This window comes from Aquarana catesbeiana, linkage group LG01 (genome assembly GCF_042186555.1).
Source record: "Aquarana catesbeiana isolate 2022-GZ linkage group LG01, ASM4218655v1, whole genome shotgun sequence".
Classification (NCBI taxonomy): domain Eukaryota; kingdom Metazoa; phylum Chordata; class Amphibia; order Anura; family Ranidae; genus Aquarana; species Aquarana catesbeiana.
Genome location: NC_133324.1, coordinates 371,938,969 through 371,955,446, shown reverse-complemented (window position 1 = coordinate 371,955,446; position 16,478 = coordinate 371,938,969). Strand labels below are relative to the sequence as shown.

Below are 16,478 nucleotides of genomic sequence, written 5' to 3'. Positions count from 1 at the left end.
TCCTCCTCCTCCTCCTCCTCCTCCTCCTCCTCCTCCTCCTCTCTCCTATCAGGCACCCACGTTGAGTCAGTGACCTCATCATCCCCTCCCTCCTCATCACTGGAGCAAACCTGGCAGTATGCTGCAGCAGGGGGAGCATGACTGCCAGATTGCTGTCCTTCTTGGGCACCCCCTCTGTCCGCGCTCATGTTACTGCCTTCATCGAGCTCAGTATCGTCATCAGAGCCTTCCAAACGCTGGGCATCCTCCTGGAGCATGTACCCAACACTGTGGTCAAACAGTTCGAGGGAATCCTCATGAGGACATGGTGGAGCTAGGGAAGGAGTCACTGATGACATTGAGCTGAGGGAAGAGGCCGCTGCTTTGCCAGACAAAGCACCCTGGGCATGGGTGAGAGAGGATGAGGAGGATGAGGACGGCTTGGTCATCCACTCGACCAAGTCTTCCGCATGTTGCGGCTCAACATGGCCAGCTGCCGAAAAAAAGGCCAAGCGTGTCCCATGGCCACGTGCTGATGAGGATGCACCGTCTCCACGACCAGCACTAGACACAGAGCCTGCTTGCCCTCTCTTATTGGCTTGTGACTGTCTGCCTCTCCTTCTTGGCCTTCCAGACATACTAATGGCCTGTAGCTGCACTAAGCTGGGATAGAACACCTGTAATTTTCTTCAAGTAGCTTTATATACTGTAACCAGACAAGCCTGCCTGTCAGTAGGAAGATAACAGGAACGGATCTAGCTGAACACTGTGAGCAGGACGCACTGTACTAAATGTAAATAGTCTAGCTGCCTGACCGTGGTACTAATAGGATCAAATAGAACACCTGTAATTTTCTTCAGGTAGCTTTATATACTGTAACCAGACAAGCCTGCCTGTCAGTAGGAAGATAACAGGAACGGATCTAGCTGTACACTGTGAGCAGGACGCACTGTACTAAATGTAAATAGTCTAGCTGCCTGACCGTGGTACTAATAGGATCAAATAGAACACCTGTAATTTTCTTCAGGTAGCTTTATATACTGTAACCAGACAAGCCTGCCTGTCAGTAGGAAGATAACAGGAACGGATCTAGCTGAACACTGTGAGCAGGACACACTGTACTAAATGTAAATAGTCTAGCTGCCTGACCGTGGTACTAATAGGATCAAATAGAACACCTGTAATTTTCTTCAGGTAGCTTTATATACTGTAACCAGACAAGCCTGCCTGTCAGTAGGAAGATAACAGGAACGGATCTAGCTGAACACTGTGAGCAGGACACACTGTACTAAATGTAAATAGTCTAGCTGCCTGACCGTGGTACTAATAGGATCAAATAGAACACCTGTAATTTTCTTCAGGTAGCTTTATATACTGTAACCAGACAAGCCTGCCGGTCAGTAGGAATTTAACAGGAACGGATCTAGCTGAACACTGTGAGCAGGACACACTGTACTAAATGTAAATAGTCTAGCTGCCTGACCGTGGTACTAATAGGATCAAATAGAACACCTGTAATTTTCTTCAGGTAGCTTTATATACTGTAACCAGACAAGCCTGCCGGTCAGTAGGAATTTAACAGGAACGGATCTAGCTGAACACTGTGAGCAGGACGCACTGCACTAAATGTAAATAGCAGGAACGGATCTAGCTGAACACTGTGAGCAGGACGCACTGCACTAAATGTAAATAGTCTAGAAGATAACAGGAACGGATCTAGCTGAACACTGTGAGCAGGACGCACTGCATTAAATGTAAATAGTCTAGATAGAAGATAACAGGAACGGATCTAGCTAAACTGAATACAGTGTATATATATATATGCAACACCTGGGATGCATATATATACACAATACACTGTAAGTGCAGCTAACTGACTGACTGTTCTGCCTAATCTATCTAACTCAAATCAAATGACACTGTCTCTCTCTCTCTCTATCTCTCAGCACACCGGAACACACACTACACAGGGCCGCCGTGCAGGCGGCCTTATATAGTGTGGGGTGTGTACTAAATGCCCTGAGCCGTAATTGGCCAAAGCCACCCTGGCTTTGGCCAATTACAGCTCTCTCTACTGACAGCGCTGTGATTGGCCAAGCATGCGGGTCATAGTGCATGCTTGGCCAATCATCAGCCAGCAATGCACTGCGATGCCGCAGTGAATTATGGGCCATGACGCGCCACACGAATTTAGCGCGAACGGCCCATAACGTTCGCAATTCGGCGAACGATCGAACAGCCGATGTTCGAGTCGAACATGGGTTCGACTCGAACACGAAGCTCATCCCTATTAGAAACCTGCTATCAGGATCCTTGTAGACTTGTTGTACCTCTAAAGTAAATGTGTTATGCAACAATATAGCAACACCTCTACTTTTGGTCTGATAATGAGTAAAAAAAGTCTGCTTGTATGATCTATGAAAAAAAGTAGGGTGATTATTTGTAGCAAAATGGGTCTCCTGCAGAAGGATAATTTTGGCTCCCAATTGTTTATAAGTAATAAAGGCCTTTTTCCGCTTGTGGGGAGAATTAAAGCCCCGCACATTGTGTGTGATGCAGGTAATTACCATCTATGAGGGATGATCCAATGGAGATCACCTGAATAGTATAGTGATATGGTTTGTGTTCCGCTCAAATTCTCCACCACAAGGGCAACTCCATATAGAAGACATTCCACACGCTGCATTCTGTATTGCTCAATATATAAAATGCATTGAATGATACGTTTCAGACCATAAATAAGAATAAACTGAAATAAAAAGTGTAGAGTCAAAAAACAATTAACAAAAAAAAACAGCACAGCTAGAAAGAGCTGGTAAAACATTGGGTCAGGTTGCAAACTGCATAATCCTGAAACTGAGACAATAAAATGGTAAGAGGCAAAAATGCCTCTAACTCCAAAAGTCACATCCAGACTTCGAAGGGAAGTCAGGATGTGAGTGGAGTGGGGTGGCATGGTAGCGACAACCGTCGGAATAGCCGACAACTATTTCTAAAACACTTTAAAGCATGTGCATGCTAGTATCATACTTATCAGAAAACTGAACTCAGAAAGCACCCTCAATGTCCATGATCAGAGCCTAGACTCACGCTTCCGGAGAAATTTGGAAGTGTGCTCTACCCATCTCTCCGTCCAAATGCACATAGATTATTAACGTCCACCTAAACACATAAACAGAGGAGGAGAAGAAAAAAAGAAAGGGGGAAAAAAAGGGGTGATCGTTCTGGTGTTCATCTGTACGTCTGTGGTCCCGTAGTTGGGGATCCGGGGTCAATTCAAAGGAACCCAGACGTCTGCAAACGTGAGTAGATATCATCAATCAGGAAATAAACTGAATGGCAGTTACAGGTGAACAGGGAAACAAAGGTTGTTGCGAGGAACATCCAGGAAAGGGCAGTAGGTGGCGATCTATCCGTAGGAGAGAGCAAGCAAAGTCAGACAAGGCTAAATGGTGAGGAACGAGACAGCATCCAGAAAAAGACAGGTGTAAGTCAGAGTTTTAATTATGATCAAAAGCATTGTCCTGCCTGATATTCCTTCTATTGCGTCTAGGAGAAGGTGTGTGCCAAATTGGGGTCGACCTTGGGGTAGCGGGTGGGCGAGGTACAGCAGCAGCATCCAGCAAGCCCAATTTCACCAAGATCTCCTGCCCTTCCAATAAGGTAGTAGCTGTATATGTAGTTCCATTATGAGGAATGGAGAGTTTAAAGGGGAATCCCCAACTATAGCGTATGTGGGCACTTGCTAACACTGTGGTCACCTCTTTCATCTTGCGGCGCCTATCCAGGGTCGCTGGAGAAATGTCGGGATATATTTGCACCAGTGTGCCATCCAAGGTGATAGATTGGGAGTTGTGAGCAGCCCTGAGGATCTCCTCTTTGATAAGGAAGTCTTTCAGGCAGAGTACAATGTCTCTAGGGGGTTTATCTGGAGGTGGTTTTGGGCGTAAAGCACGATGAATGATTCCACCTCATGGTCTGGTAGCAATGATTGGAATAGCTTGCATATAGTAGGGATCAAATCTGTGTTAGATTCAGGGATCCCCCTAACCCTGAGATTATTACGCCTGTTACGATTGTCAAGATCTTCGATTTGCGATTGAAGTTGCGTGACTGTTGTGGCTAGGTGTTCATATTCTCTGGAGAGTTCATTATGAGCATTACTGAGCTCATCATGTTTTGTCTCCAAACGATCTGTACGAGATCCCAGAGCTGCAATCTCCTGAGTTAGGGTATTAGTGCTTTTGTGGAGCTCTGTCTGAAATTTAGTGGCAATCTTACTGTATATGGATTCTAGGCTTTTTTCCAAATCTTCTTTTGTGAGAGGGGCAGAGTACTGTCATATGGTGGATCAGAGTCTGCCTGTGTGCGCCGTGAGGAGGGAGAGGAAGGGCTGCCGGCGCCATCTTGAGCCATGCTGTATCTTTCTTGTGAGTTCAGCAGATAGGTAGTAAGGGACCTCTGCGCCGTCCGCTCCGGTTTTTTCCGTTTCGAAGGCATGCACAGCTTGTTCCTGGGGGTGTTAGGTGAGTTTGTGCCAAGTTTCCCCTGAGTTCTGGCCCCAGGGAGCAGGCTAAACGGAGTGAGTAGAAGTTGCGCATGCGCCCCATGTGCAATATTTTTTAATATAAAAATTTTTTTTTTTATTAATATTCATTGCAATGTATATATTTCTAGATATGAATCCATGTAAAGACAAACAGATCAACACATGTATGTTATTTGCATCATTATGTATTCATATGATGTATGGTACTAATTAAGACTCTATTTGTAGAATTCACATGACGCTTTCATCTGTGCTATCCGCAAGGCCCTGACGAAGTGGAATATCCGCAAAATGCGTAGGCAATTCCATGTATAATTTGTTGGGAACCAGCACTTCCCTGAACTCAAATTGAATTACCAAGATTGTAATGTATTTTAAACTTTGTTCTTTAAATAATAAACATTTGATTACTCTTGTATAAATATATTGTATCTCATTTTGTTTATACTCCTCCGAGTCCCATTTTTCTCTACAAATTTTTGGACACATATTTACATATCTTTCTGGGATGGTGCGTCTGTAGGAGTATTAGTGTTCCACGCTCACCACACTCCTATACATACACACACACAATGTTTTTGTTCTTAATGGATCTAATGCACAAAGTTCAAAAATATTATGCCTTTTCAACTCTTCAAATTTTTGGGAGGACTAAAAATTGCAGGAGTTGGCCACATTTAAGAGCACATTGTCACTCTAACTACAACAACTTAACAAATAGACTGGTATTGAGCATTGGAATAATAAGCAACACATTGTTTAGTAAAAAACATTTTACTCAAAGCACATTCACATGTGCATTTTTAGGTTTTAAAACAAACCAACATCCATACGTTGTGTATCTGCTGTATAACATGTATGTTTACCATTATTTCTCCTTTTTTTGTGGCTAAACAGGCATGTTCTAAAACATTAGATACACATCCCAAGCTCAGGAACTTACAAAGTTCGATTTTGGTAAAGTGAAGGCCAAATGAGACATTAGACTCCAAAGACTGTGTGGATGTTGCCTTCCTCAGATAGGGTGATCTCACCCATCTAAAATCCAAACTTTGAAGCCACGTAGAGACATAACAATTATACTTCCCTTATGATCCCATGATGCAAATGTGTGTAGTTACAAACATTTTTTTTCTAAACTCACAAAACACACAGTGTGTCAACATGTGCTATCTCCCATCGCGGGGTATCAATGGACGTGTTTCAGGGGTGCAACCAAATAAGAATGTTCATATTTGCTTTAGTTACCTTCATCTTTAGAATACCAAGACATACAAAGATTTTAGAAAACCTTATATATAATTCTCTAGAGCTACTTGGAGAAAGAACATATACAGACAGCTAATTTACAAATATACATATTGGTTAGATACAAATATTGCTTACTTTTTTTATGATCTGATCACGGTGCTTGAGATCAGATCAACGTTTTCTGATTTCGTCCTTTGATCGTTCCACCGAAAATTAACTATTTAAACCAGCAATGGCCTGCTCTAAAATGAGGTCCTTTCGGCTGTTGGGACTGCTTGCAGTCGTAAATGTGCTTCTCTAGGATGCGCACCATGTCCACCATCTCACCCTTGCTAATGGGGGTTGCTTTGTGCCTCCTATGAGCTCCACCACCGTGGGGCTACCTGGAATCCGCCATGTTGTCCCTCCCAAATGTTCCGCCGTATGTGTCCCATGCAGAAGAGAGATGGTCACGCCCCTGCGTCATGACGCACTGAGAGCAGAGTTTCACACATGCGCAGTGTATATAAATCCAGAATGCACGGTCGGTGGAGCGGTCGGTGGAACGGCGGTGGGAACGCTCTTGGAGTGGAGGACGAACGATCACCAATACAAGAAAGGAGCCATAAAACTAAGGTACAATTGGAAATTGCACTTTTAGGTTAAGTTCTTTGTATTTGGATGGCAGATAGCATCTCTAATTTAATTTGTTTTATTTTTTTTCTGCACAATAAAAAAATTGTGGAGAATAATACTTGGCTATGTGTTTTACTTCAAATGACGGTTTGGGAGTAGGCAGTTACATTTAAAAAAATACAATGTAAAATTAACAAGGGACACCAACATAGTAGTATCTTTGATCTTAAAAACTATGGGATAATGGTGTTGTGGTAACTTCCCCAAAAAATAAAACAACAAGCATAATAACATTATTCCTGACATTACTAGAAAAAAAAAGCCTTTTAAAATACGTTTGCCATAACTACGTCAGTATCACCAGCAAAGCAGCTTCATTATTATCCCATTTAAGAAGCATAGAATGTGAGCTGCATTTCGAGATTTCATAATTTGCCGCGTCACTAATGTTAATTCTCCATTACGAATGCTTCCGGCTCCTTGCTTCTGATCATGCGTGTTAGTACTTTTGACTTTTGTGTGACGAACTTGTGTACAGATGATACGAAAATCAGACAACAGACCATTGTCCTCCAAAAATTCACTAGCCTGCCAACCAACATTTGTTGGCGAAAGTTGGACAACAATTGTCTGAAGGAGCGTACTAACAGTCAGACTTTAGGACAACAGTCTGTCAACAGACAATCCCCTGCCAACAATTGGATCGTGTGTACGAGGCTTTAGTGTGCTATTGTTAAAAAAGTGTTGTCGCTTTTATTCCATTAAGCCCAGCACTCTGGTTCTGTGTTTACAGCCAGATCAACTTAGCTTTTTCTCTCCCCTTCACTAACCAAACAGAGCAGTAGGACACCAAAGGGAAGATGAGTATAAGCAGTAAGGAGCAGGCAATATAGTGAATCAGATTCTTTGGCCTGTCCTACAGTTGTCTTTCGACTTTGACTCTATACCTTTTTTTGTGTCTGTATAGAAAAGAAAAGGGGGGGCACTTGAAGCACTCGTTAAAGAGCAGGCTATGGGCTCATGGGTGATATTATCTTAGCAGGGAGCCTGCCCACTCCTGTCCCTCCTGCTATGGGGCTATTAACTGTATACCAGGTGTGCTTAGCTAGGTTTGCTGGGGGGGGGCATTCTTGTTGATTAAAAATAAATAAAAAATATCTGATAGAAAAAATACAGGTGGATAAGTTGTTGGATTGGGATTTTTTTTAACAAATATCTCCCAGCCCCAAACCAGCATTATCATATATGAATCTTGCACCTAGCAGACTCATGTGCATATCTTAACTAGTTCAGCCCCGGAAGATTTGGCTGCTCAATGACCAGGCCATTTTTTGCGATACAGCACTGCGTTGCTTTAACTGACAATTGCGCGGTCATGCAGCGCTCTACCCAAACAAAATTGATGTCCTTTTTTTCCAACAAATAGAGCTTTCTTTTGGTGGTATTTGATCATCTCTGCGGTTTAGATTTTTTGTGCTATAAACAAAAAAAGAGCAACAGTTTTGAAAAAAACACAATATTTTGTACTTTTTGCTATAATAAATATCCCCAATTTTTTTTAAAAAAAAAGCAAATTTAGGCCGATATGTATTCTTCTACATATTTTTGCCTATAAAAATCGCAATAAGTGTATATTGATTGGTTTGTGCAAAAGTTATAGCGTCTACAAAATAGGGGATAGATTTATGGCATTTTTATTATTATTTTTTTTTACTAGTAATGGCGGCGATCTGCATTTTTTATCATGACTGCGACATTATGGCGGACACATTTTTGGGATGATTGACAATTATACAGCGATCAGTGCTATAAAAATGCACTGATTACTGTATAAATGTCACTGGCAGGGAAGGGGTTAACACTAGAGGGCGATCAAGGGGTTAACTGTGTTCCTTGACTGTGTGTTCTGTCTTTAGGGGGAGGGAACTGACTATAGGAGATGACAGATTGTGGTTCCTAGCTATTAGGAACTCACGATCTGCATCTCCTCTCAGAACAGGGATTTGTGTGTTTACACACTTACACACGTCCCTGTTCTGCCTCTTGTGCCCGCGATTGCTCGTAGCCGGCGGTCATTGCGACCGCCGGTCACGAGCATCGGCACCCCCGCAGTGCAGTGGGCACGTGTGCGTGCCTCCGGCGGCGCGTGCTCCCCTGCTATCCCGCTTGAAGGAGCCGACATACAGCTATGACAGCTCGTGGGGTTGTGCCGACCTGCCGCAGCATAAGCGGCTGGTCGGCAAGTGGTTAATTATACTCTCTAAAATAATTCACTTCCTTTACATTGCACTAATTTATTACTGGCATTTTATCTAGAATAAAGCTGGACAGTTTAGAAAATAAAAAACCTGAAGATAACTTTATATAGCAACAATTTGCAGTCTATATTTCTATCATACTCTAGAAAATGGCAGCCAGAATATTTTGGTTACTGTGGCCATCACCTTCAGTTTGTTTTGGTCCAATGCAATGATATCTGTAAGTAGTTTTCATGACTTATTTAGATATAGAATATTCTTTCAAAACATTTTTTTATTTTGGTGTTTTTATTTTTTGGTGCTTAATAGTGCCTCATGGGAATGTTTACTGATTAGATATGCATGTTATGAAAATTCTGTTAGTGATACACTTATCTGGTTTATCATCCTAATCATTTCAAAATATATTGAACATGCAGTATATATACAAATAGAGAGGGTGATGAAGATGATACAGAAATGAATAGACAGGTAGATACAGCGTGTGTATAAATTGTACTACATCAAAATATGTACCAATAAAAACCATCAACCACAACCCAATCCAAGAAATAACAGTTGAGTCTGAGTAGAGTACCTTGACCATTAAAGCAGACTGTGGAACAACACAGGTAGATCATTGGAAGATTCATAAGCAATATCATCAATATTTACTCTGTATAAGGATATATATTAATTAAATATTTTGGATATTATTCACAAACATTTCTCGCACACAATTTTAAATATTAAAATTTGCCATTTTATACCATATTTATAAAATGACTTACCTATGTAGAAGTTGGTGACTGTTCTCATCTGTCTGTGCTTGGTTACTACATATATGACCAGAGAGTTACCCACGAGTCCCACCAACATGATCAAAGCAAAGAAGAATGGAACCAACCAGGCATCCACGAGCAAAGGAGGACTCTGTTGGGAGCTATACAATGTTCCATTGCACCCAGGCAGAAAAGATTGATCTGACTTGAAAGCTTCTACCGAGTCATTTGTACAGGAGAACAGTGACAAATTTTCCCCTCCAGTTGGTATTGTCTCAGAAGGGAGCATTGTTCCCCTGACATCATTCATGGCTAGAAAAGTTTCAGGAGACAGAGGCAGCTGCTTGTTTGATTCAGCTCTATTATTTCACTTATACGTCTTCCATAGTACTTTTCACAGTTCCAATAGATTACATGAACTGTGAATTGTTGGTAGACTTATAATGCTTATATATATCCTCACTCTCTATTACAAGCAATAGGTTACCATCCACTTCTGAACCACCTGTGCTTCATGCTTTATGTTTCGACTGCGAGTGTGTAGTAAATGAGAATACCCATCCTCTACATCCTTGACTTAAGTTGCAATGCTGTGCACAGTGCGAAGTCATCAGAGCTGATATTTAGTGAGAAATGGACACAGAAGACTGCAGGGAAACATATCCTTCGGGGTCCTAATGCTCACCCTCTTTAAACAAGAAAGAAATGCAGAATTCTGTCAGAATAGAAATAAGGAGGCTTTCATGACTGGCTTCAATGCAAAGAAAGACTATAATCTTTTTGGTCCATCTCATTTAATTTCAAATCTTTATCTCGTTACCTAACACACATAGCTGTAGTAAACCCAAAAAATCTAAATGTATTATATTGCAGCTAGACGTGATGGCTGCATTCATTTTCTTTTTTAGGCTTTCTTTCCTTTATTTGAATCCGGTGATCCAGCCAGCATGTCTGTTATTTTCAATGTCCTTTAACAGACCAAGACAAAGTAGCAGTTAGAGGAATGAGACAAACCATATAACACTGACAGGTCATGCTTACAAAGGTCAATATTTATTGATTAAAAAAAAATGTTTTTCTTATTTTCTGTCAGTAAATTTTGTAAATAAGTAATTTTTCTTCTTAACTGATGTGCGCTGATGAGGCCACACTGATAGGCACTGATAGGCTGCACTGTTGGGCACTGATGATTTGGCACTCATGGACACTGAGGAGGAGGCACTAATATTTTGCACTGAAGGGCACTGATAGGTGGCACTGGTGGGCACTGATAGGTGGCACTGGTGGGCACTGATAGGCAACAGTGGTGGGCACTGATAGGTGGCACGGATAGGCAGCACTGATGGGTGCTGATGGGCACTGATGGGCAGCACTGATAGGCACTGATGGGCTGCACTAATGATCAGGCACTGATGGGCACTGATGGGAGGCACTGACTGGCATCACTTATGGGCACTGATTGGTTGTACTTATAGGCACTGATTGGTGGCACTAATTGGTGGCACTGATGGGGCTTTCCTGTAATCAGGGCACTGATGATCAGTGCCCTGATTACCTGCCCGGGTCTCCTCTGCAAGGAGATGCCACTGATCGGCACTCCTCGCCACACACTCTGCCAGTGTGAGGTGAGGAGAGCCGATTCACGGCACTTCCGTATTTACATGTTACATAGTTACATAGTAGGTGAGGTTGAAAAAAGACACAATTCCATCAAGTCAAACCTATGTGTGATTATATGTCAGTATTACATTGTATATCCCTGTATGTTGCGGTCGTTCAGGTGCTTATCTAATAGTTTTTTGAAACTATCGATGCCCCCTTCTGAAACCACCGCCTGTGGAAGGGAATTCCACATCCTTGCCACTCTTACAGTAAAGAACCGTCTACGCAGTTTAAGGTTAAACCTCTTTTCTTCTAATTTTTTATGAGTGGCCACGTGTCTTAATAAACTCAGCAGAAAAGTTTTATCCCTATTGTGGGGTCACTAGTATGGTATTTGTAAATTGAAATCATATCCCCTCTCAAGCATCTCTTCTCCAGAGAGAATAAGTTCAGTGCTTGCAACCTTTCTTCATAACTATTATCCTCCAGACCCTTTATTAGCTTTGTTGCCCTTCTTTGTACTCGCTCCATTTCCAGTACATTCTTCCTGAGGACTGGTGCCCAGAACTGGACAGCACACTCTAGGTGAGGTTGGACTAAAGTCTTGTAGAGTGGGAGAATTATCGCTTTATCCCTGGAGTTAATCACCTTTTTAATGCATGCCAATATTCTGTTTGCTTTGTTAGTAGCAGCTTGGCATTGCATGGCATTGCTGAGCCTATCATCTACTAGGACCCTCAGGTCCCTTTCCATCCTAGATTCCCCCAGAGGCTCACCCCTTAGTGAGTAGATTGCATTTGTATTTTTGCCACCCAAATGCATTATTTTACATTTTTCTACATTAAACCTCATTTGTCATGTAGTTGCCCACCCCATTAATTTGTTCAGATCTTCTTGCAAGGTTTCCACCTCCTGCGGAGACGTTATTGCCCTGCTTCGCAAATACAGAGATTGAATTGTTTACCCCATCCTCCAGGTCGTTTATGAACAAATTAAACAGGATTGGTCCCAGCACAGAACCCTGGTGGACCCCACTTCCCACCCCTTACCATTCAGAGTATTCCCCATTTATCACCATCTGAACTTGCCCTTGTAGCCAGTTTTCAATCCATGTACTCACCCTATGGTCCATGCCATGGGACCTTACTTTGTACATGGAGAACTGTGTCAAATGCTTCTGCAAAATCTGGATACACCACATCTACAGGCCTTCCTTTATCTAGATGGCAGCTCACCTCCTCATAGAAGGTTAATAGATCGGTTTAAATGTGACCAGCTGTGATTGGACACAGCCGATCACATGGTTCTTTACAGAGATCGGGGTAGCGCCATGTCCTAGCAACATGGCACGGCCACGATCACCATGCTGCGTGCCCCTGCAGGCTTGCGATAGCAGCCATTCTGGGGTGATGTCATATGACATCCTGCCAGAATGAGAGCCGCACCAACTCTCCGTCATTTGACAGTGGGCAGGCAGCAAGTGGTTAAGGTATAGGGACTAGTTAAGATTCAAAAGGGGCGCCCGAGGGGGGAGGCAGATCCACTGCACTCTAAAAAGAAGGCGGGTCTGAAAGACTATGGCCTTTAAGTACTGCCACTTGAACGATAGAAGAAAAATATGCGCTGAAGCACAGTTTGAAATTTGCTCCCTCACAGTCATTAAATAATTTCAAAACTTTCATTGATATCCAGAAATACGTTCGGAAAATTAATATTAGGCGGTACATGATTTAAAATCCCTTCCGGTCGAATAAAATGGCTTCTGCAGATGTTAGGAATTCCTTCTTATCTAATGCTTCGCTATTTAATCCCCCAGGACATTTGGCTCCCTCAGTCTCCGTTTTTAGGGACTTGGTCCCTAAAGATCTGGAGCAATTACAAATCAAAAACAATAGGAGGGAATTTATGTTTAACCACCTCAATACCGGGCACTTATACACCTTACTGCCCAGACCAATTTTTAGCTTTCAGTGCTGTCACAGTTTGAATGACAATTGCGCGGTCATGCTACACTGTACCCAAACTAAATTTTTATCATTTTGTTCCTACAAATAGAGCTTTCTTTTGGTGGTATTTGATCACCTCTGCGGTTTTCATTTTTTGCTAAACAAATAAAAAAAGACCGAAAATTTTGAAAAAAATAAGTTTTGCTTTTGTTTCTGTTAAAAAAATTTGCAAATAGGTAAGTTTTCTCTTTCACTGATGTGCACTGATAAGGCGGCACTGACAGGCACTGATACGGTGGCACCGATGAGGTGGCACCAATGAGCAGGCACTGACGGGTACTGGCGATGGGCACTGATATGCGGAACTGATGGGCACTGGTAGGAGGTACTGATATGCAGCACTAATGGGCATTGATAGGCAGCACTGATGGGCACTTATGGGTGGCACTGGGTGGCACTGGTTGGCACTGATGGGCACTGATAGGTGACACTGATGGGTACTGAAAGGCGGCACTACTGGGCACTGATGGGCACTGATAGGGTGGCACTGATAGGCGGCACTGATAGGCGGCACTACTGGGCACTGATGGGCACTGATAGGCGGCACTGATGGGCACTGATACGTGGCACTGATATGCGGCACAGATAGGCATCCCTGGTGGCACTGGCAGTGGTAGGCATTGCAGTGGGCACTGATTGGCAGCTGCCTGGGCACAGATTGTCAGCTGCCTGAGCACATATTGGTATTTCCCTGGGGGTCTAGGGGGCATACCTGGTGGTCCAGTGTGGTGGCCATCCTGGTGGTCCTGGGCGGCTTCCCTGGTGGTCCTGGGCTGGATCCGGGGGGGGGCTGTGCTGATAAACAATCAGCACAGACCCCCCCTGTCAGGAGAGCAGCTGATCGACTCTCCTCTACTCATGTCTGTCAGACGCGAATGAGGAAAAGCCGATCACTGGCTCTTCCTATTTACATCGTGATCAGCCGTGATTGGACACGGCTGATCACGTGGTAAAGAGTCTCCGTCAGAGACTGTTTACCTAGATCGGTGTTGTGACACCCTGCAACAATGATTGCCGCGATGCGCGCCCCCGGGGGCACGCAGCGGCTCATTATCCTGATCACGTCATAGGACGTCCGGTCAGGATAATGAAACCACTTTGCCGCCATCATTTTGCTATATGGCGGGCGGCAAGTGGTTAAGAAGGGTTTGGACCCTTTGAAAGAACGTGACAATATTATAGTATGCCCTGCTGACAAGGGTGGGGGGATTGTGATCCTTGACAGTGAGGCTTATAAGTCAGAAATATTAAGGTTATTATCAGACCGGGAAACTTATGTTCCATTAAGAGGGAATCCTACTTTCAAATTAAAAAAAGAGCTTGTAGCCTTGGTAGGGGAGGGTCATCGAGGAAAGATTATTTCCAAAAAAGGAGAAAGCCTTTTTCATCCCTGTAGCCCCTAGGGTGCCATTGATCTTTTACCTACCAAAAGTGCATAAGGATCCTGTTCACCTCCCTATATATAAATATATTGATCACTTTTTGCAGCCTTTGGTATTTTTTTGAGAGACTCCACATAGGTTATTAACCACTTAAGGACCGAGCCTCTTTCTGAGATTTGGTCTTTACAAGTTATAAACAGTTTTTTTTGCTAGAAAATTACTTAGAACCCCCAAACATTATATATATATATATATATATATATATTTTTTTTTTTTTTTTTTCTAACACCCTAGAGAATAAAATGTGGTCGTTGCAATACTTTCTGTCACACCGTATTTGCGCAGCGGTCTTACAAGGAAAAAATACATTTTTTTTTAATTAAAAAAAAAAAGACAACAGAAAAGTTAGCCCATTTTTTTTTTTTTATATCGTGAAAGATAATGTTACGCCGAGTAAATTGGTACCTAACATGTCACCCTTGAAAATTGCGCCCGCTCGTGGAATGGCGACAAACTTTTACCCTTAAAAATCTCCATAGGCGACCTTTAAAAAATTCTACAGGTTGCATGTTTTGAGTACAGAGGAGGTCTAGGGCTATAATTATTGCTCTCGCTCTAACGATCATGGCGATACCTCACATGTGTGGTTTGAACACCATTTTCTTATGCGGCGCTGGTCACGTATGCATTCACTTCTGCATGCAAGCTCGGCGGGACGGGGCGCCTTTAAAAAAAAATTTTTTTATTTATTTTACCTTTTATTTTTTATTTTAACACTGTTCTTTAAAAAAAAAAAAGGGTCACTTTTAATCCTATTACAAGGAATGTAAACATCCCTTGTAATAGAAAAAAAGCATGACAGGACCTCTTAAATATGAGATCTAGGGTCAAAAAATAATTTCTGATAAAAAAAATATCTCTGGTATTCAGAGGAATTTTATTTTGAGTCTTTTGGATTATGCCATGGGGCACAATTATTTTTGGTTTGGTGGTTCCTATTATTTGCAGAACAAAGGGGTGGCCATGGGGGCCAAGTTTGTGCCCAGCATGGCCAACCTCTTTATGGCTAAATGGGAGAAGGATATTGTCTACCAGAGACCTAGACTGGAGTTGATTCTCTGGAAAAGGTACATAGACGACATCTTCCTCCTATGGGGTGGTGACTTTGAATCGCTGAGTGAGTTTATGTCCATGTTGAATGATAATGAAAGGGGTATCAGTTTACAACATGGGGCAAGCAAGACCGAGATCCATTTCCCCATTTCCTAGCTTTGAGGCTTGATGATGGTGATATTATCACATCAACATACTTCAAAGAAACAGATATGAATGGATACATTAATATTAATAGCTGTCATTACAGTGCTTGGTTGAGATCTGTCCCTAAAAGACAATTTTTAAGGCTGAGAAGGAATTGTACCAACCAAGATGATTTTTACATGAAGCTTCTGTCCTCAAACAGAGATTTTTAGAGAAGGGCTATGAGGCAGATGAACTGAAGGAAGCCCTGAAATTGGCTCTTGAGAAAAGTAGGGATGATCTTTTAATGCCAAAATCTAAGGACCAAGATGATAACTTAACCACGAGGATTATGCATAAACATTGTAGCCTACTGAAAAATGATAGAGTTTTGGGACCACATCTCTCTGATAACCCTCGGGTGGTCTACAGAGGTGTTCCCCTATTAAGATTGCAAATAGCACCCAATGTTGTTGATCCCCTAAGCAACTTTCTTTTTTTCAAAGTATGGGTGTTTTTTTTCCTTGTAGGAGATGTAGGAGAATTGACTCCTTTCAGTCTACTTCCACCTATCGAAATAGTGAACCAGAATAATGTCCAATGAATGATCAAAAAATCCGCAAAAATTAAGTGCTCAAAAAATCGTATAAAAAACAAATAAATCTATAAACATAAAGTCCATAAATTAGTGATGTGTAGAGATCCGATAAGGAGTGAGGGATCAGTCATCCACTGCGTAGTGCTGCCCACCACCTAATGGCAAAATTGAAGGCTTACCAGAAAGCCTGTGACTGCCCTTATTTAGGGGGGTCAAACCAGGCTTAGTAGAAGCAGAC

General features: G+C 42.4%; 1 protein-coding gene across 1 annotated transcript in view; it reads right to left on the bottom strand.

Moving 5' to 3' along the window:
- LOC141140966 (G-protein coupled receptor 54-like) overlaps positions 1 to 9,976 on the bottom strand; it is a 310,484-nt gene extending 300,508 nt beyond the window's left edge. Inside the window, exon 1 of the mRNA XM_073628604.1 lies at positions 9,423 to 9,976. Coding sequence (XP_073484705.1) covers positions 9,423 to 9,723 — 301 coding nt within the window. The 5' untranslated portion in view covers positions 9,724 to 9,976. The remainder of the gene's footprint in view (positions 1 to 9,422) is intronic.
- Positions 9,977 to 16,478: the final 6,502 nt, after the last annotated feature.